We start from the raw sequence: 20,373 nt of genomic DNA, 5'->3' as shown, positions 1-20,373 counted from the left end.
ATCGTGTTGAAAAATTAGACAAAATATAAAACAAACTTACGACTTAGTTTCCAAACAAAAATAAATATTAATCAATTAATAGAATGATTGAGAAAAGAAACTAAAGAAGCTAATAAGAGTTACCACTATAACCAATTATCGTAATAAAAATTAGAAAACGTAAAAATAAAATTGAGGTTAATTATGTGATGAATATCAAAATTTTAGTAATACATATCATCTTGTATATATTAGTTGAGACAAACCATATGATGCAACCATGCCAACAAAGCATAGTAATGTTCTTCAACCATATACTATTTAATTTTTATAGATACATTCGTACTTGATTATTTATTAAAACTTTAATTACAAAAAAAAAGAAACGTATTAAATAAATAAATATATATATATAAGAAAAATATCATTTTTGCAATTTTCCCTCTAATAATAAAAAAGCCCCTTTTTAGTTTTTAGTACCAAAACGTCATCCCCTAAAAGCTCCCTGTGTACCTGTTCGATTCACATAAATCTTCTCCGGCGAAGCTATATCTCCAGCGACGTATACACCGACGGAGCTTGACAATGTCTCTAATTCTAGCTACCTACTACCAGGTCATTCTCTATCTTTCTCTTTTTTCACTGAGTAAATCAGAAAAAGTTCTCCGATCTCACTTTTCCGATGTTGAGTTCTCTTACTTTGAAACCGAATCTGATCTCTGTCTGTTTCTTCCGCTTCTGATTTGCAATAAGTTTGAATTTTCTATGAGTTTGTTCTTCCCCTTCTGCTTTTCTTGATTTTCTTGAATTTTCGAAATCTGGTAAATGCAGATTCAGTGAGGTCATACTGAAGCTGAGTTTGAGAAGCTTTCTTTCACTCATGTTATGTCTGATTTGAAGACAACTAGTTCTAGCAAAGCCAAGGAGACAACTACTGAATCTATCAAAAAACTCATTGCTCAAGAGATGTCAAAAGAGCTTGTTGAAGATAGACAGACACAGAGTTCTAATAATGTGGTTGCTAAATTAATGGGTCTAGAGACTGCTACACCAAGGAGCAGATCCAGAAGCTCTTCGTTGACTTGTGTGGGTAGTAACGAAACGGGGAAGTTTCATAAGCATCATAGAGAAGATGAAATCTGGGATCAAAAAGCCAACCTTTCAAGAAAAGGAAAGTGTGATGCAAGTATGAGTGATAAACAGATGGATCTTGTTCGTCGGAAGTTCATGGAAGCGAAACACTTGGTAACAACAGATGACAAGACTCTTCACAGGTCCAAGGAGTTCCAAGAAGCACTCCAAGTTTTGAGCTCCAACAAAGATTTGTTTGTTAAGTTTCTCCAGGAATCAAACTCTTTGTTTTCTCAGCAGACTTCTGAGTTTCAGCCTGTTTCTCCTCATCCAGAGGCTAAGCGCATTACGGTATTGAGACCTTCAAAGGCTGTTGGTGCTCAGAGATGTGTGGTTGATGATAGTAAGATATCGGCTTCTTTGGATCAGGAAACTGGATGGATCAATGATGCGCAGCCAACTCGAATAGTTGTCTTGAAGCCTAGTCCTGGGAAGGCTCTAGATATAAAGGCTATTGCTTCACCATCTCCTTATTTTGACGAGGCTGGAGATGCTGAGACTAGAGAAGTGGCAAAGGAAATTACACGTCAAATACGCCAAACTTTTGGGGGTCACTGCAGGAACGAGACTCTTTCTTCTTCTTCTTCTGTCTTGTCCAATGGCTATATCGGTGATGATTGTTCGTTACACAGGTCAAATAACGAATATCCAGTGGGAAACATTAGCATCTCTGAGATCATGTCACCATCCTCTAGGCACTCATGGGACTGTGCAAACAGGTTTGAGAGTCCTTTCTCTTCCTCTTCACTCAGCCGAGTCTCGTTTTCTCCAGACTCATCTGTCTACAGAGAAGCAAAGAAACGGCTCTCTGAGAGGTGGGCAATGATGTCACTAAACGGAGAAACACAGGGACAACAAAAGGCCTCAACGGCTTTGGGGGAAATGCTTGCACTTTCAGAGACGAAAACGCCTACCGGATCCAATGAAGAGAGCAACAAAGTGAAACAAGAAACAAGGCAATCAATTTCACGCATTGGTAACGGTTTAGATGAAGTTGAAAGCACAAGTGGTTCCCTGAATACCCTTGAAAGGTCAAAGTCAGTCCCTGAAATTAGGCTCAATGGTGAAACCTCAAAAGCACTAGCTCACCGAGAGCTTACTGAGTCAAGAAGCTTAAAGTCTTCATGGAAAGTTTCAAGCTTCTTCTTCTTCCGGAATAAGAAATCAAACAAGGAGAAGACAGCTGCACCATCTCAATTGGCTATACACCGTGATGCATTTCGACAACAAAGCATATTTACAAACGAGGTAAACCACAATCTAAAACTAGTAGTGAAATTTAGAACATTCTGGGAAAGCATTCTTGTTTTACTCATCTGCCATTGATTTGTTTGTAGGGAGAAGTGGCAAATGAAAACCAGGACCAGCCGAGTCCAGTTTCGGTTTTACAGCTCGATTTCGGAGAGGAATGTTCTGGATCAGCAAAGCCATGGACCACTGAAGGTTAGTTTTAGCTCTCTCGTGTTAAACTTTACAAGGGTTAATCAATTGTAACAATTGTGCCGTCACATTTCACAGGAGAAGAAATGTCTCTGAAATCTAATCTAATTGACAAATCACCTCCAATTGGATCAATTGCTCGGGTTCTCTCATGGGAGGATGAGTCATACACAGACACAACTAACTCCACAATGGGAATTGAGGAAGATGAAGACTGGTATGGCTTCATCAAAACGCTCTTAACCGCGTCTGGTTTCAGCGGTAGTGACTCGCTTATGGCCCGGTGGCACTCACCAGATGGCCCCTTAGACCCATCACTAAGAGACAAATGTGCCAACAAGGAGCTCATCAAACGCAGGAAACAAAGATCAAACTGCAAACTCGTTTTTGACTGTGTTAATGACATCATAAAAGTGACAACATCAACACTTGCACGCACCAGCTTGACCAAGGGATTTGACATGATGGAGCATGTTTGGACAGAGTTACAGGACTGGGCGGTGAGTGACGAGATTGTCGGAAAAGTGTGGAGTTATAGTCGAGAAATGGAAATGAACAACTTGGGGATTGAAATTGAAGTGATATTGCTGCAAGAGTTGGTTGAAGAGGCAGTCTTCGATCTTACTCGATGAAAGAACGTATATATACATTGATATAAGCTTTTGTAATAAAACATATATAGATGATATAATTTAAGTATAAGTTTAACCTATAGATACATTTTACATTAATCTGTTTCTGGTGCCCAATTCAAATTAAATTTTGTCTTTTCATTGTCTTATAAATGGAATTGAAACCAGCAACAACAAAAAAAGGTAAAATTTGTATAGTGGAAATGCTAATTTCAAACTGTTCATGCGATTGTTTGTTTGTACAGGCAAACACAAATGAAGATGTTATGCTGTTGTAATGTAAACCCAATAAAGTACCATTTTGAGCAAGTGGTTGTTGCACATTCGAGAAAGAACAGAGAAAGAAAGCTTCACAGAGAAAGAAAGCTTCACATGCAGTTTTAGAAACAGGTTTATTTGGCTTCATCAGCCTTTTGGGTTCACCGCCTGACTCTGGTTCAAACCATACTGCCAAGAGAAAATTTCACAAAGGAAAAGTTTTATCAACAACAGATTCACAAAGCCTTATCCGATCTGTAGAGTATCACGAGCCAAAAGAAATTATCGGCTTTACCTTTTCTCTGATTCGGGAGCTCCAGTTTTCAATCTTACTTGACCCAGCAGGCGCTTGGTTTCCTTGCGGACCAAGAAGTGGGTCCCAAGCTCTAACCCTCGGGTTCTCATAGTCTTCTTCTTCGTCAAGCTCGGGTTTCGGGGTTGAAACCATAGCTCTAAGAACCATGGCTAATAGCAAAGACAGTAGCTGAAAAAATCACAGGAAATATTCATGTTTTGCCCTTAAACTCTCTAATAACAATATACATCATGAAAATGCTCGAAGTTAAAAAGGATTGATTTGAATTACCTGGACCGCTACCACAGCAATCCCGAGCCATTTGCATATATCGATGTTTTCTTCAATGAAGGCCCTAAGACTAATGAGTTCTCCAGTTGGATCATATGGAAGATCCTACAGAACACAGATACTAAGCAGTTAGAAACAAGTCAAGGACACAAGAAACAAGATTTGATCATAAGAAAGATCTCACCTTTTCCCATTGACGGTCAATCGCTATGTATGCAACAAGTGCAGCTTCGAGTAGAATGAGTAGAGTTTTGAGAACAGAGTACTTTAAAACTGTCAAGGAAAAAAACCGCAGCAAACCCATTTCCAATAACTGTCATGAAGATTAATAAACTCGACCTATAAACAGAGATAGGAAAAAAGCGAAGTATGGTCTATATAAGGATACAAAACACAAGCAACAGCCATTGATCGCTTCAGCTGCTATGAAACCAATGAAGGTAACAATGCAGACCAAAATACCAACCGCCATGAAAGAGTAGATGAACCTGTATCAAAAAGCATGACAGAAACTGAATCAGCAAACCCGAATTAGCTGAAGGCACAGACAAGAGTTTTGGTTTACTCAAAACATAATAAATCAAGCAAAAGTTCCTTAAGTATCAAACTGTAGCTGAGCTAAAACCAGTCAAATTCAAGGCATTTAAAGCTTGCCCTTTTGTTTATCTACTTCATTACTAATGGAGAAGTAAGTACAAGTCCAAGCTTGAGCTGAAACTATCAAATTAACGAACTACAAATCCACAGCAAGATCAAGCTGAAGTGACATGAAACTAATTAAAACCCTGAAATTTGGAAACTTTAGAGTAAAACCCTGAAATTGGAAACTAAATTGAAGAAATCCTAAGATTGAAAAAAGGAATACTGAGAAGAACAGTACCATGGAGCAGGAAGATCCAACGAGCGTAGGTTAAACCCATGATCAGGACCATTAGCCCACCCGAGAACGATACTAGCCATGAAATCAATAGGATTCTTCAAGGGCTCAGAAACCTTAACGATCTCGACTCCGGAGCTCGATGATGAAGCTACCGGAGGCGGGTCCACGGGTAGGTGACGGTTGTATTCATGGAGCATCCATATGGAGTAGATAATGATCGAAACACCGACGAAAGCTTGAACAAAATTGAGGATCTTGAGCGTAGAAGCAAACGAAACATGGCAGCAATTACGCCGCATTTTTACTCAGAAATTCCAAATGCAAAGTTTGAATTTTTCGGGGATAAGGAGAGAATCGGAGAAACTTTTTCAATGGTGGTCGTCTTTGTCTGTAAAGGTGTCACCTTTGTTGTTTAACATTATTGTTTTTTCTTATAAAATATTCATTCTTTTGTCATAGTCATCGCTTTGGACATTATTTCTTGGATAACTTTCTTTAATCTACTCTACACTTATGCTTTTGCAGCATAATAAATCTAATTTCATGAGGCAAGCTTAGTTATATAGAGTCATAGCTCATTACAACCATCGACCAAAAGGCCTATTTAGACAACTACATAATAACTTGATCGTCTTGATTAAGAATCCAGAAGACTAAAGACCAGAAACGTAGATAAGAAAGATTAGTCCTAATAAGAGATAGATAACAAAAGGAGGCATTACATCTCCATAAGATAGATTACCAAAAAGAGGCATTGGATCTCCGTTAAACCCCACGGTTAAAACCGATAAACCTGTACATCCCAATTGCATGTTCTTAGACAGCTTCGTTAATCACAGAGGCTACTTGCTTCACAACGTCAGCCTTCTGCACCACCAATTTGTACTCCATAGCCTTCACCATCTTCAGCTTCTCCTCGATTCTCTTCTTAGTCTCTATCGGCATCTTGCTCCACTTCTGCTTCACAGAATACTCATCCAAACCGAGACTGACGATACTGCGAATCAGGAAAGAGTTTTCAAACAAATTTGATGACTCAGAATCTCCATCAAGAATCATCACTTCGTTATCTTGATCAACCTTTTCACCCTCAGGTTTCAAAGACTCCACCTTCTTACCATTCCCATTAGCCTTAACAACAACAGATTCAAGAGCCATTGCATCAGATCCCAACACTTCCTTATCTTCATCTTCAACCTCTGACTCCAGCTTCTTCTTCTTCTTCTTAGGATCAACCTTCTTCGATTTCACAGGAGACTTAACAGCAGAATTAAGAGCCAAACCATCAGATCCCCAAATACAGTTAGCCAATCGCAAACATTTCTCGTCATGAGATTTCGAAAATGTTTTGTTACCCTTGTTATCTTTACCCCTATACTTGTTCCTCAAAGACCTAATCTTGTCAGAAAACTGGGTTTTGCTAACATTAAAGCTAATACATTTCTTGTATTCATCAAAGAACCCATTCATGTCATCATAAGGACTGGTACCTTTCTCAGCTTTGAAATCAATCATGCCTTGTAACAGAGAGATCTCATCTTCTTCACTCCAAAGTCTCTGAAAACGAGGCTTTTTGTCAACTTGCACAACATTCCTTTTCTCATCATCTCCTGAAACCTTCTTGGCTCGTTTTGCATGTTCCTTGGTGTTGGTGGAGGTCGTCGCTTCACTCCCTCGCTTCTTCCCTGACTTAACCGGAGTAGAAACCTCACTCTTCTTCTTCTTGGACTTGGCGGCGGTGACAGCGACGGTCTTCTCTGCTGGTTCAGATTCGGAGTCAGAACCCGTCTCAGATCCGGAACTTAGAGAAACGGCGGGTTTAGCCGGAGAAGGAGTTTTTAGGGTTTCAGTGGCCGGATCTTTGGGTTCGTCTTCTTCAGAGGAAGGGTTGGAGATCTGTTCTTCATCTTCGCTAGATGAGTGCTCAACTTCTTCATCTTCGCTTGAAGACGCGGTTGGTGGATCTTCCAAAGGGTTGAGAAGCTTCTTCGGCATCGGACTTTTCAAATTCTCGAGAGTGGTGAAAAGAGACAGAGCTCAAGTGGAGTGGAACTGAGAGACAGCTTTAGATTTTTTTTTACTTTTCGGTAGAAAGCTTTAGGGTTTTGTTTATGTCCGGACTAATATATAAACTAAAAAACATTGATTTGACTCACGTTAATTACTTGGGCCTTTGAGGTTTACTAATTGGGCCATTCTCTTCGGCCCATTACTCTTTTACTCTTTGGGAGAGAAACAGCTTGAGAGCAGCGGGAAGATTTCTCTCTTCTCTCTGGTTAGGATGACGAAAGCTTCTCCATCCCTTGCGTTTCTCTGCATCCAATCTCTCAAGCTTCAGCTCCTACAAAGTAATTTTGAATATTATACACAAAATTTCAGTTTTGCGCCAATTTGATTCAAAAATTTTGGCTGATTTGAGTTTGGGGTTTTTGTGTATTTTCCAGGCGAAGATCCGATTCCTGATCTATACGAGCTTCCGTCGGAGTTGCTTGATGGTGTTGTCGCTCACTTGCCTGCACTTGCTTTGCAGAATTTTCAGTCCCACATGTCAGTAGTACTGAGACTGACTCTTTGGTTTAGTTTAAGATTAAGCTTTTGCCTAGAAATTGAAGGTTTTGGTTTACAAAATTTGGGTGGAGTAAGATGATATAACTCATATTTAATTTACTTTCTGGAGAATTGGTATAGGCCGTTCCATTGTTGGGGTGATTATGAATCTGGTGATGATTGCTTGATTAATGGGAGAAAACGTGCAAGGTTTGATGCATTCTTCTTTTGATTAATTCGAATTGAGAAGGCGGACTGAGAAAGAGTAAACTGAAAATTCATCTGCAGAAATGATGTACTTGGTAGCTCTTGGAAGGTGTTGTTTAAGCTGCGTTGGCCTGAGTTCATTGACCATGTGGAATCACCCGCTGATTGGCAACAGCTTTACTGGGAAAAGCATCTGCAGAAGTATGCCAATTCTAATGAAATGGTCGATGATTTGTTGTTTATTCTTTTCATTTCACTTCCTTTTTGAATTTTATATTAATCCGAGTAACAGTTGTGCTGATGAAGCAGCTGAGGTAGCTCTGCGTCCCACATTTAGTGGTCGGATATGTTCTATTAATGTATCAGGTACGTGTTGTTCTGAATTTCTTGGGATGAATTGTCAGTTGTATAAGAATCACTATGCATTTTGTTGTATTTTCTGTTGCAGATAACATATTGAGATTCATTTGCCATGAAGAGCACGTTAGTTGTCAAAAATGTGTTTGCAAAAAGCTATCTTTTCATTTCAAGACTTTTGGACCGTATCTTAGGTTGAGTAACTTTTCATGTTTTTCTGATTAATAATCGTTTCATTGCCTCACATGTTCCTTCCATTTATGGACTCACTATATTACTTTCAGCTTGCCTAGGTTTTATATTGCCCATGACTGGTTGTGCGTAAGATATCTGGTCTGGACTGATTTAACACTCTATCATACTTATGCTTCTTTTTGTTTGTTCTTACCTGTTGCAGGTGTCTGAGGCTTCTGAATGTGCTCTGCGTTGCAGAAACTTCTGTAAGTTATTAAACTATGCTCTGACGTATTGGAGTGTTTCTGTGCTTGTAAATAGAGTCATATTTGTTTATTTCTCTTTAGCATCTCTGATCGCGGTGCTATTTTGTGTTGCTTTTGATCCAGAGCAATCATTCACCTTTCTCTTAGAACTTAAAATCTATATCTTTGTAGACAAATCAATCATTCAACCGAGGGAGGACATAATTAATATTTAGGCTTTGTTACTGTAGGAGTTATTGAGGACAAGTAAATTGCAACATTTAGTTCTACGTTGGATCAGATCCGAGAAACATGTAAGGCACTTTCATTATTTAGTCTCGTAGGTTTGGTTAGCTGAAAATTTACTGCTGATGATCCATTATACTTCAGGTTGAGCACTTGTGCAAGCTCTTGATCCAGAGCAGAGATACGTTAACTTCACTTGAATTTATTCACTGTAAGCTTTCTTCAAATTCCATCAGTGCAATATGCGCCTCTCTTCATGAAAATGGTATCTACACAACTGGGATGCAACGCTTCTGTATAAAGACATCTAGCATTGAGCTAGATCCACTTGCTGCGCCTCCTGCTTTCGTTTCATTCCTGATGTCGGTGAGGTATATATATGAACTGATGCCAAAGCGTGTCATTATAAAATGTTTACTCATTTGACTATCAAGGTCTCATCATAAACATTGTAAAATCATAATGCATGTTTTTTGTTTTCTGATTATTTTAGTGAGCATCTTTTTTTCTTTCAGGACATTACATTCCTTACATTTTTGCGATAGCAATCTCGATAGGCATATCACGAGGATGGTTTTCTCTACACTTCTTGATTCTTCTTCAAACCTTTCGTCCCTTGATCTCTCTGAAAACAATGTGGGTACCACCGTGGTTCTTTTGTTCATATTGATATATGGCTTGCTTTTCATGGCTGACCTGTATATGGTATATAGATTTCAGGATGGCTTTCAACTTTTTGCTGGAGATCTGTTGTTGGTTCTCCGTCATCTGGAAAGTCTTTACGGTCTCTGTGCAAGCTCAACTTAAGGTACTCCCTCGTAAAGAGACAATTCTTAAAGTCGTAAGACTGGAAACCTTGTGATACGGTTAGAAATGTTTTTTTAGGGGAAATGAACTCAACAAATACGATGCAGAGAATCTTGCACATGCACTTTTTCTTATGCCCGGCTTAGAATCTCTTAACCTGAGTGGAAATCCCATAAAGGACAGTGGGATCAGGTGTGTCCTCTAGTCCCTGCATTTGTAATCTTGGTTAAATAAGATCAACACAGTTGCAGCATTTCTCTTACATGCTTTTTCTGGGTGGTACAGAAGCTTAATATCTTACTTCAAAAAGAATCTGAATTCTTGTTTAGCCGATTTGGATTTGGAAAACTGTGAGCTATCATCTTGTGGAGTTATTGAGTTTCTTGATACCCTCTCTATGCTTGAGAAACCTTTAAAGTTCCTATCTGTTGCAGATAATGCCCTTGGAAGGTATTCATAAAGTTACAAACTCTTTATCACATTATACCGGTATGAAGTTTGTCTGTTTTCTTATTATTCTTGTTCTTCAGTGAGGTTGCGGAGGCCATAGTAAACGCTTTTACATTCTCTGTCGAGTCTATCAATATTTCGGGTATAGGACTAGGTCCTCTCGGGTTTCTTGCATTAGGCAGAAAACTTGAAAAAGGGTCGAAGAAGCTGCTGAGTATTAATATAAGGTCCACAGCAGAATCCATATCCTATATTTTTTGTATACATTTCGCTTTGCCTTCACAGTGTCCTCACGTTTGTTTAGCTGTTACCCCGCTATAGCAAAAACCGCGGAGGACTAGAGACTGCTAGATTCCTGTCAAAGCTCATACCCTTGGCACCAAGACTTATCTCAGTAGACGCATCTTACAATCTGATGCCACCTGAATCGTTGCTCATGCTATGTGATTCCCTGAGAACCGCAAAAGGTAATAACATTCTGGGATCGGTTTGATCAGTTAGATTGTTGGGCCATTTTCTGATTAATATGTATGATGCTTGTGTTCAGGTGACCTCAAACGTCTTGACATGACCGGGAATAGCTGCATTAACCAAGCAGCTGAACATTCTACTCTACTCTGTGAATTTCAACACAATGGAGAGCCCATCTTCGTTTTACCTTCATCATTTGCTTCACACGTTCCTTACGATGATGACCCGTAGATATATCATGTATGATGATGACCCGTAGCCTGAAAATCACTATTTCATTCCTATAATTAATCAACTTATGAGCCGATGTCTTGTACTATATATTATCAGTTGGGCGGTGTATCGAAATTTAATCAGTTGGCTAGAAGTCTTTATCAACATATATATCTTGTTCTTTATAGTCTTTTTAAGAATTAATGATTAGAAAATTAACTGCATAATTTGGATATTTCAACCATTTAATTTCAACATACAGTATATAGAGAGTTTGAAGAAACTAAAAATATTTCAAAGTAGAAATGACATAGGGGATTCCGGATGAGGCGGACAAGGGTAGACGCAAACACATTCTCCAGCTCCACCAGTGCTACGATCACAGAAGCCATTAGCCTTATCTCCAAATGTAGCTCTGCATTTGGCACTACAGCTTTTATCCTTTTCGCACGGTCCCATACTTGCCGTGCATCCCATATTTTGCTCAACTATATTTCCAACAAAACCATCCAACTACAATATTTGAGATGTTATACCAAAGAAATAAAACCCAAGTTCAAATTCAAGTAGACACTTCTGTGGAAGCTTTTGAAAACTGGTTAGAGTGATTGAGTAAACCTTAAAGATAATTGTATTCATAAGGCAAATATTAAGAGGAACTACGTTTTTATTAGGAGATAAAGATAATAATAGTGTACCTAAGGCGAACATAACAACAAGGAAGATGATTGGGAGAACGAGTGTGAAAGATGTCTTTGCCATAGATGTTTGCTTTCCACTTTCAGTATTATTACTAACACTAATCCCTTTAAACAAACAAACAAAAAGTACTAATATGATTTTGGTTGATAGACCTAAGAAAATTTGGGTGACTACTGAAAATATATATATAGAATTGTGAGATGACCAAATTTCAGAAGTGTATTTTTTTTTGGGGTGTAATATTAAGAAATATACTAGTTATTTACCTTTATATGTTTGAATACAAATTGTTTGACTGTAACTCATAAATGTGGAAAATTATAATTTATATCATGTTGAATATGGTAGTTTGGTATATTATTAAAGAAATGAGGTTTTTTTTTTTTTTGCTTAAGCAATAAATTTATTTTTGTGTGTAATTTTAAGAAATATACTAATAGTTTAACATTTTATGTTTGAACACAAATTGTTTGACTGTTTGTAACTCATAAATATGGAAGTTCATTCATATCATATTGAATATATAGTATATATATATATTTTGGATCAAATCTGTAGTATACATACATCTTTTTGGAGCGTGTTAAACTGCCACGTCATTCAATCCCAAATATTTTTATGACCGTTAGTGATATTTTTCCTATTTTATTCTGAATCGAAGTAAACAAATAAGCAAAACTTTCATTCTCATTCTCATTCTCTCTCTCCCTCTCTCTCCCTCTCTCTCTTACGTTAAACCATGGTTATGTGGCTTGATTAGTTTAAGTATGGATGCAACAATGGAGGAATTAATCAATCGGTAGTGTTGTGGCGATGATGATTGACTATACTTATGGGCTCTTCGTGAATCGTGATGGTTCGATTTCATTAATGGAGAGACGGAGGAGAGGACGAGCGGTGTTTTCGTTTGAATCGGTAGGTTCCTTTGCTCTTTTCTTTTCTTTTCATCGTTTTCTTTTGAAATTTTAGATTTCGTCGGTGAAATTGATTTCAAATTCTTGGATTATATAAGAACACATAGTTTTAGGGTTTACTGATTCTCTGATTTGAGAAGAAAAGTGTTAGATTTAGGAATTGCAGTATCAATTTTTAGGGTTTTTGTTTACAATCCTCAATTTCATCGTTTACTGATTATTTCTCTTTGGTTTTACATCGTCGATTTGGGAGTTTTTTCAAAACGATTTGGGCGTGTTTCAGATCTCTAGTTTTGTGTTACGATGCTTGTACTTGACTTTGTTTCTTTATATCGTTTATGTGACTTTAAGTTCTCTTTGATGTTGTTTCAGTTCCTGAAATTAAAGCAAAGGATCATTCAAAGTTGGGACTATGGACCTATCAGCTTGAACTTTCTACAAACAAGAGACTTCTTCTGTGGAGTTTGGAGCTAATGAGGTGAATCTCATTACCAGTAGTTTTAACTTTTAACCATTCCAGCTTAAATCATGCTTTTGATTTTGGGCATGTTAACTTAAATTTAGTTTGGATTCTCAATTTTTACTTAATGTTCTATATCAGGCTGGTTAATTGGCTCCGAATGACTATGTTCCTGATGGTATAATGGAAGTGAGACTAGTATAACAATAGTGAGACTGCCCAGATTTTTAAATTCCCCACGGTCATATTCATCAAGCTGAAAAAAGCATGGTCTCGAGGTAATAAAACTTACCTGTCTCATTGTCCTTGTCCCTTTGAATGAAAACATCACAGTCCCAAGTCGAGTTCATAATCATCTGGTTGTAATCAAATGCCTCGTCCCATTCGAGGTAATCTAAATTACCTCTCTGAATGTCCCTGTCCCTAATGTTAGAATGAAAATGAGACAGTTCTCATTCTGTCAAGTCTCGGGTTTCTAGTCCCCTGAGCTGAAAACAAATGCCTCATCCCATTCGAGGTAATCAAAATTACCTCTTTAAATGTCCCTGTCCCTGAAGTTGGAATGAAAATGAGACAGTTCCCATTCTGTCAAGTCTCGGGTTTCTAGTCCCTTGAGCTGAAAACAAATGCCTCGTCTCGGTCAAGGTAATCTAAATTACCTCTCTATATGTCCCTGCCCCGAAAATTGGAATGAAAATGAGACAGTTCTCAAGCTGTCAAGGCTCGGGTTTCTAGTCCCCGAGCTGAAAACAAATGCCTCGTCCCATTAAAGGTAATCAAAATTACCTCTCTGAATGTCCTTGTCCCTGAAGCTGGAATGAAAATGAGACAGTTCCCATTCTGTCTAGTCTCGGGTTTCTTGTCCCCGAGCTGAAAACAAATGCCTCGTCCCATTCGAGGTAATCAAAATTACCTCTTTAAATGTCCCTGTCCCTGAAGTTGTAATGAAAATGAGACAGTGCCCATTCTGTCAAGTCTCGGGTTTCTAGTCCCCGAACTGAAAACAAATGCCTCGTCTCGGTCAAGGTAATCTAAATTACCTCTCTGAATGTCCCTTTCCGTGATGTTATAATGAAAATGAGACAGTTCCAATGCTGTCTAGTCTCGGGTTTGTAGTCCCTGAGCTGAAAACAAATGCAAAAGTATGAGATACATGGAGCATGTGGATTGACGTAAATCAGGTAACTACTTAACCTTCTGACTTGCTTAAAATATATTTTCAGGATCAATATGCAGAAGTAGAAGTATGACCATACATGAGCATGTGGATTTTTTTTTATATTCTGCATATGTGAGATAAGGTATGTGAATTTCTATTTCTTCTATATCTTATGTTTCGTTGTACTATTGCTTTTACGCTTAATCTTCTTCTTTTTTGGTTTTCTGTCGTTTAATAATTTCATGTTGTGTAAACATTAGGAGTATTAAACTACTTACATACATCTTCTAACATCACATATTCTTTGCAGGTGGCTATTCTTCAGCTCTTAAAAATCAGCATAAGACTTTCAGGTTACTCTTCCTCATATTTCCATTATAAGAACTGTAATATCTTTCAAAATCATGCATATTGTCTCTTCTTAAGTTTCTTTCTAACTTGTATGTATATATCCTTATTAGCATACTTTCTCCATGAAGGAATATTGAATTCCTATAAGCTGTTACTGTTAAGTTTGGATTAAAGTCACTTAATATATGGTAATTTCTAATCCAGATCAGACTGTTCAGTTTTAAGTTATTCAGCTTGATGCTTCTCGATGCTTTCAGCTTAAATACTTATTTTATGCTTTCCTTCTAACTTTCTTTCCTGTGATTGATGATGATTTGTTACACTTGGTCTATAAAATTGACCACTTTTTAAGCTTGAAGTTGAATAACACATGGATGTCTTTGCTTTTAAAATCTTTTGTATCTGATTTTGAATATGTTTGTTTCATTTGTAGTTATATTATTTCTTCTTGATATTCTTGTTATGGCTTTCCTTGGTTATTATTCATGTTACGATCATCATCATGTATAGTTTGCATTTACTCATTTTCTGAGTCTTATGACTTTGTTTTTAGTAGTTCTGTGGAGAGTAAAATTATTGGTTGGTGCAATGTCTTTAGGTGACTAGACCTTGTTGTTTGTTACTTCTCGGTTCTCTTCTCTCTGGAAATATATTGTATGCCCTTCTCTGTATTCTTGTTATAAACTTTTATGCCCCTTGTTTGTTGAGATTTCTCAATGATGACATGTTTTTTTTTTTTCAATGGTTATCTTGTTTCCTCTTACATTGTTTCATATGATTGATGATGGATTATTATAAATGTATATATAGACTTGACCACTTCTTACTGTTGAAGCTGAATAGCATGTACATCAGTTCTCATTACTTTGTAAATATTCTAGCCTCTTTACAATATTTTTCATGTTACTTTTATAGTTTTATGCTTTCTCGTTGCTATTCTTGTTATGTTCTGACCTTGGTTATTGGGATTCAGCCACAGATGGATGTTGTATAGTGCTCGGCACAAAGGGGGATGTCAAGGATATTAATTCAAGGTCGGGGTAAAAGGTTCGTCTTTACAAGTCAGAGATCGGCAGTTACAAGAAAGAAAGGTTATTAATCTGTTCGACAATCTAAGTTACTAAAGCCGAGCTCTGCGGAGTACTTCTGTCCTCTGTCTGTGTACTTGATGTCTTGTCACATCAATTCTCTTTCCTTTTATAGGAGAATGATGTGACAGGACACCGACTTTGGCGCGTGGCCTAATGGGCTGATCGTTTGAGGCCCGGATACTCGTTTCTTGTCGTCTTCCGCGGGTTAGCGCCACGTCACTCGCTCTCCCCCGGGCCGGGCAGGTAAATAGTGGAAAGGGGCTCGCGAATTGAGGCCCATATCCAACAATGGATGAAATCTTAGATGTTGTTATCATGTATAAAGTTTGTTTTAACTCATTTTATGAGTGTTATGACTCTGTTTGTAATGTGTGTGTTCATATCATTTAGAGCAGATTGCTAAGTTTAATTTTTTTGTTGAGCTTGCGATACAAATTGTTTTGGGTTTAGTTTAGTTTGTAAAAGTTCTACGAAGGACTGATGTGGTGAGAATAAAAGCCTTGTTGCAACGCATGATGTGATTCTTTGTATAACAACATTATCCATTTAAATTGTAAACTTATGAATATCAGAAAACTGCATTGAATTATTTATTTGTGACATTCAAGTGTTATTAGTATAATTGTATTGTGTGTTCTCGAAGTGTTGTCTTGTAGGTAAACTACGTGACAGCTAAATTTTGTTCTGGAAGGTCTTACTGTTATTGGTGTTCACACCACTGATTCTTGTAGTTTATATCTGATTCTTAGAGAAGCTTATGTCTGAGAGATTTTGTTAGGTTTACGTGAAGCAATCCATCTCTGTTTATGTAAACAGAGGAAGTTGTGTGCAACAATCGAGTCTTCTCTGACTTGTTTAAAATGATTGGTGCAATGAGTTTTCTTTTTTCTGTGTAGTTTTATATCTGATTCTTTGAGAAGAAGTCTGAGAGTTCTTGTCAGATTTGCCGTGATACAATCCATCTTTTGTTTTATGTTAACAGAGAAAGTTGTGTGCTCTGTTTAGTGTATCATGTGTCTGTTTCTCACTTTTTGAGTGATCTCTAAAATATGACTTTGGGATCTTACGTCTGAGCTTAACCATATGTGATTTACTATGGGACACTATTTGATAACTGAAACCTGACTTTTTTTTTAGTTTCGTTCAGTCACTCGTTCAAAGTTTAGTGTATGCTTTGTTTCTCACTCTTTGAGTACTCTCTAGAATATGATTTGGGATCTTACGTCTGGTGAGATGAAGCAGTTCAAATCGAACCGTGAACTAAGTAAATTCTTGTGCTAATTTTAGTTCTGTATTTTTTTTGTTTCACATAATTTTCAAGTTCTTTCTCAATCGTGTGAGTAGTCAATTAGATTGAGGATTGAAACTTGACAAGTATAGTTTCCTACACAGAATGAGGGAGACAAACATGCATGAGAAAATGGGTCTAAGCCGATGGGATTGACAAAATTGGCTGACTGATTTGGTGATCTTGTTACACTCGTGAGTGTGAAGATATCGTTCTCTAACGTTTGAATTAAAATCATTGAAACCAAAGCGGAGAGCAATATCTAACTTGGCTATGGACTCCAGAATGTTTGTTATAACGATATTTGATACTGTATCCAATATTTTCAAACCGCATAGTCCAGGAGCCTCAATGACAAGTTCAGGAACAGAAGAAAACCATCTGAAAAAAAGCGAACCTCTTCAGTGACTGAGAATGCACCCGATAGACTTTAAGAAGATCCAAAAAATCGAAAATCTCTAACTCTTCTAAGACAGGACAACATGAAACAAGTGCCTCTATTGTTGTGTAAATGCATAATCTTCAAACAAGGTAAGGAAACAAACTCGGCACTAGCCCATGCCGCTTTCCCAAGTTTCAAGGATACCAGTGTGTCACAATTATATAAAGGCTTAAAGGGATCTGATAACGATACATACAAGTAGATGGATCACACTTAGCTTCTAGATGTTGGATCCTACGTTTAACTGCAGCAGCAACCCACGACGTAAGATAAGCGACATCATTGACGCTGATGAAAGTTCTATTGGTAATACTTAACTTGAGCTTGTCTATGCATGAAACCCTATTGGAATCGTAAAATCTGTCACCAAAACTCCCCAAGGCATTGAAAATGTTCGAAAATGACAACTCCAAACGAGGAAGCCAAAGCCAGAGATTTGTCCATCTGGTGGACAAAACGCTTGTCTTAACAGCATTCTTTGTGGGAAGATGAGTAAGTATCTGACAGATCAAAGCATCTGGTAATTGGCTTATTCTATCTTCCTTCATGTCCTTTCTTCTGTATTACAGAAGATGAAAACACAATTTTCAGAGAAACAAACAATTCATCCAAAATTTGACTTAACTTAATCTCTAACCCTAATCAAAGACTTCAAAGTCGTCCAATCTAGTAAAAAAGATTGGAACTAAAACGTTTTAAATAGGGCCGGGGAGAGATCATGGGAGTAACAGAAGACCAACTCGGTTTTATCCGACCGAACCAATGGTTTAATCCTGAACGTTCCAGTTTAGACCAAAAAAATGTTACAACTTTGTGCATGGCCCAGGATACCTTAGGTCTCGGCATATTAACCGTACCCGAAATCCGAACCCGACCCGAAGTAGGCAGTTCGGTTCGGATATGGATAGTGTGTAATACCCTATCGGGTTTAGTTTTCATAAAAATCGGATATCCAATCGGGTTCGGATATTATCCGATCACAAATAAACTATCTATCCTTAAATCTTTAAATCCCTAAATATTTAACTGAATTTGAGGTTTGTGAAGTGTGGAACTAATGAAACATGTTTTGTAAGGTGGTGGTGATAGTGGTGGGTGGTTCTAAGGTGGTGGTGACCAGTGGTGATCGACGGTGACGGTGGCCGCAGCCGGAAGTGATGGTGGCCGGCAGCCGGAGGTGGCGGTGGTGGTGTTTAAAAGGTAGAGAATAGTGATGGTAAGGTTAAATTGGTATATATTATAATTTATATATGGTATATCATCTTTTAGTGGTTAGAATGGTTAGTAATTGAAATATAGTTTTTTTATATTTAGTTTTGCTAAAATCTCAGAAATTTATTGAAATTTTGATCTAAAAGGATACCATTTTTTCAATTTTTCAATCTATGATTTTCTAAAAAAGCTTGGTATATTAGGATTTAGAATAGAAAAATACTCAATTATACCCTTAATTTGATTGTTATGGAAATAAAATTCAAAACCTTTAATTCATATAGTTTAAAAAAAAAAATAAGAAAAAAAAATATTCTTAAATCTCATAAAAATTTTAAAAATATAAATATAAATATATATTTATTTATTTATTTCCTTTTTAAAAAACATTCTCCTTCTATTAACACAAATTTTATTCAATATTCGAGTTTTTTGGTTTTTCTTTATGGTTTAACATTGTTATAATTATGTTTTATAAAAATGGGCTGAGAAGGCCCAATAAAAGCCTAAAATGAAGTGAGGTATAAAAAATGGCGTGGAGTGCATAAAACATGCATAAAATCGAGTAAAAGCATTCCATCAGCCGCTCGATCGGTTCCGAAATCCGTCGAAGAGAAGATGTTGCCGGCGGTGATGATAATCAAGAGCTCAAAAGAGGGTGTCGAGGATCAGAAGATTATCGTATATCCCGAGAGAAGAGCTGACCGGGTAATCAATTATATATTCCTGCTTCCTTATGAACTTCGCTTCTTCTTAATTTGGAGACTAATAATAACGTAACAATTGTACGTACCGTTCATAGGCCCTTAAAGGAATTCGGTACGTTTACTCCAAAGTTCGCAACGTTTCTTGTCGTACCATAGTCCGCCTTTATGCTAGGTTTGGCCTTCATCGTTTCAATTTTCTCATGGTTAGTTTACTCTACTCATCTCTCTTCTTTGTTTTCTCATTTGTAGCTAAAGATAAATATATCTGCTTGTAGCTAAAGATATATATCTGCTTTCAATCCTAGGGACAAGAGGTGCAGCCCTGTAACATAATGGAGTACACCCAGTCCACTTTTTCTGTTACTTGCTCTTACAAGATCACTTTCAAAGCCAAGGATCCTGCTTCTGCCAAGACCAAGCCTACGCTTGCTACTTTTCAGGCTCAAGTTAACGAGATTGCATTTAACAGATTCGCTTTGGTCTTCGCTAATTCTGGACCTTATCCTGGTACTGTATATATTTTTATATTATAATTATTTTTATTGGTTGGTAATATAGCTAGTATACATACAACTTAACAAGTTCTTTCTCTGTATAGTGGAAACCAAGAGATATCACATAGATGAAAGTAATGTGTTGTGTGGCCACTTTCTCCCACATTTCATGCCTAAGTTGCTTACAGAAGAGAATCCTTTCCAAGATGACACTGGCCGATTTCGCCTGGTAATTCATTACAACCCGATCAACCACTCTTAAAGCTGTGTTTTACCTTGTGATGATTCGATCACCAACAAACTAGTCGTGTATATATATGTATATATTTGCAGCTGAAAAAAACAGAGGTTCTTAAGAATGAGTGGATCCATCTGTATTTGGAACTTGCGGTTGCCACAACTAATAGGCGCCGTATCGAACACGGTGTTGGCGGTCTGAAGATTCGCAAAGTGGCTATGGAAATCCCACGAGACCTTGAGCCCTTTCACAAGGGACTTGACGCCTATGATGCTATTTTCTACATTAGGTACACTGACCCATGCAAGGATCGGGCTGGTGATGATGATGGCGATCGCCTTGCATTAGTCAGAAGAATCGTAGATGTGCATTCTGGAATCTTTAGAATCGTTGGTTGTACTCAGAGCTTTCAGTCCATAACACCTCCTGCAGCATCAAACGGAACTGCTGCCATGGAAATGGAAGCGTCTCCACAAGACTAGAATGATTCATAATTTGAATACTTATAAATGTAGAAGTTCACTCGTATCATGTTGAATATACAAGTTTGCTATTTTTCCTAAAGTTTAGCAGTATCTCCAAATTTAATCGGTTTTTTAAAATTTAATCCTAAGATTTGCATTCGAAATATCTTAAGCAATCTTACTCCCTAAAATACTAGCAACGAGAGGATGCCTAGTTTCGGTTAGTAG

The 20,373-nt window shown here is 37.5% G+C and overlaps 6 protein-coding genes and 1 long non-coding RNA gene across 13 annotated transcripts; 4 read left to right on the top strand and 3 right to left on the bottom strand.

Moving 5' to 3' along the window:
• The first annotated feature begins 474 nt into the window (after positions 1-474).
• Positions 475-3,318, top strand: LOC17890824. The gene is made up of 4 exons (XM_006296585.2): positions 475-594; positions 811-2,358; positions 2,448-2,553; positions 2,629-3,318. The coding sequence occupies exons 2-4, from the start codon at positions 865-867 to the stop codon at positions 3,180-3,182; spliced, it is 2,154 nt and encodes a 717-aa protein (XP_006296647.1). The 5' UTR covers positions 475-594; positions 811-864; the 3' UTR covers positions 3,183-3,318.
• Positions 3,319-3,371: 53 nt separating this feature from the next.
• On the bottom strand, positions 3,372-5,296 carry LOC17892157 (tetraspanin-18). The gene is made up of 6 exons (XM_006298255.2): positions 4,907-5,296; positions 4,415-4,514; positions 4,211-4,291; positions 4,027-4,131; positions 3,736-3,924; positions 3,372-3,629 (listed from the first exon to the last, which is right to left on the bottom strand). Exons 1-6 carry the CDS (start codon positions 5,203-5,205, stop codon positions 3,588-3,590), a joined length of 816 nt encoding a protein of 271 aa, XP_006298317.1. The 5' UTR covers positions 5,206-5,296; the 3' UTR covers positions 3,372-3,587.
• Positions 5,297-5,423: 127 nt separating this feature from the next.
• On the bottom strand, positions 5,424-6,996 carry LOC17893340 (probable transcription factor At1g44810). Its single transcript, XM_006297801.2, has one exon. The coding sequence runs from the start codon at positions 6,899-6,901 to the stop codon at positions 5,723-5,725; it is 1,179 nt and encodes a 392-aa protein (XP_006297863.1). The 5' UTR covers positions 6,902-6,996; the 3' UTR covers positions 5,424-5,722.
• Positions 6,997-7,083: 87 nt separating this feature from the next.
• On the top strand, positions 7,084-10,792 carry LOC17890796 (NLR family CARD domain-containing protein 3). Of its 5 annotated transcripts, XM_006300027.2 has the most exons (16): positions 7,144-7,254; positions 7,351-7,453; positions 7,595-7,663; positions 7,742-7,861; positions 7,953-8,026; positions 8,109-8,211; positions 8,415-8,457; positions 8,688-8,750; positions 8,827-9,053; positions 9,198-9,318; positions 9,396-9,490; positions 9,568-9,681; positions 9,775-9,939; positions 10,020-10,166; positions 10,261-10,406; positions 10,487-10,792. In XM_006300027.2, exons 1-16 carry the CDS (start codon positions 7,188-7,190, stop codon positions 10,639-10,641), a joined length of 1,812 nt encoding a protein of 603 aa, XP_006300089.1. In that variant the 5' UTR covers positions 7,144-7,187; the 3' UTR covers positions 10,642-10,792. The 5 variants fall into 5 exon arrangements, with proteins under 5 accessions (XP_023641747.1, XP_006300089.1, XP_023641744.1 ...); XM_023785979.1 differs by lacking the exon at positions 10,487-10,792 and having other exon boundaries at positions 7,084-7,254; positions 10,244-10,376; XM_023785978.1 differs by lacking the exon at positions 7,144-7,254 and having other exon boundaries at positions 7,360-7,453; positions 7,970-8,026.
• A 38-nt stretch (positions 10,793-10,830) lies between these two features.
• Positions 10,831-11,435, bottom strand: LOC17893553 (defensin-like protein 172). Its single transcript, XM_006299779.2, has 2 exons — positions 11,322-11,435; positions 10,831-11,111 (listed from the first exon to the last, which is right to left on the bottom strand). Exons 1-2 carry the CDS (start codon positions 11,383-11,385, stop codon positions 10,918-10,920), a joined length of 258 nt encoding a protein of 85 aa, XP_006299841.1. The 5' UTR covers positions 11,386-11,435; the 3' UTR covers positions 10,831-10,917.
• Positions 11,436-12,016: 581 nt separating this feature from the next.
• LOC17893432 lies at positions 12,017-15,889 on the top strand. Of its 3 annotated transcripts, none has more exons than XR_002834876.1 (6): positions 12,017-12,240; positions 12,612-12,717; positions 12,841-12,977; positions 13,923-14,000; positions 14,169-14,211; positions 15,183-15,889. It is a non-coding gene; the product is annotated as an uncharacterized LOC17893432 (long non-coding RNA). The 3 variants fall into 3 exon arrangements; XR_002834877.1 differs by having other exon boundaries at positions 12,841-13,725; XR_002834875.1 differs by having other exon boundaries at positions 12,841-14,000.
• A 2,943-nt stretch (positions 15,890-18,832) lies between these two features.
• LOC17891664 (UPF0725 protein At3g25080) lies at positions 18,833-20,245 on the top strand. Its single transcript, XM_006298415.2, has 5 exons — positions 18,833-18,950; positions 19,045-19,152; positions 19,255-19,456; positions 19,548-19,672; positions 19,777-20,245. Exons 1-5 carry the CDS (start codon positions 18,861-18,863, stop codon positions 20,161-20,163), a joined length of 912 nt encoding a protein of 303 aa, XP_006298477.2. The 5' UTR covers positions 18,833-18,860; the 3' UTR covers positions 20,164-20,245.
• Positions 20,246-20,373: the final 128 nt, after the last annotated feature.

This window comes from Capsella rubella, unplaced genomic scaffold, assembly GCF_000375325.1.
Source record: "Capsella rubella cultivar Monte Gargano unplaced genomic scaffold, Caprub1_0 scaffold_3, whole genome shotgun sequence".
In the NCBI taxonomy this organism is placed as follows: domain Eukaryota; kingdom Viridiplantae; phylum Streptophyta; class Magnoliopsida; order Brassicales; family Brassicaceae; genus Capsella; species Capsella rubella.
This window is presented reverse-complemented; position numbering and strand designations above follow the sequence as displayed.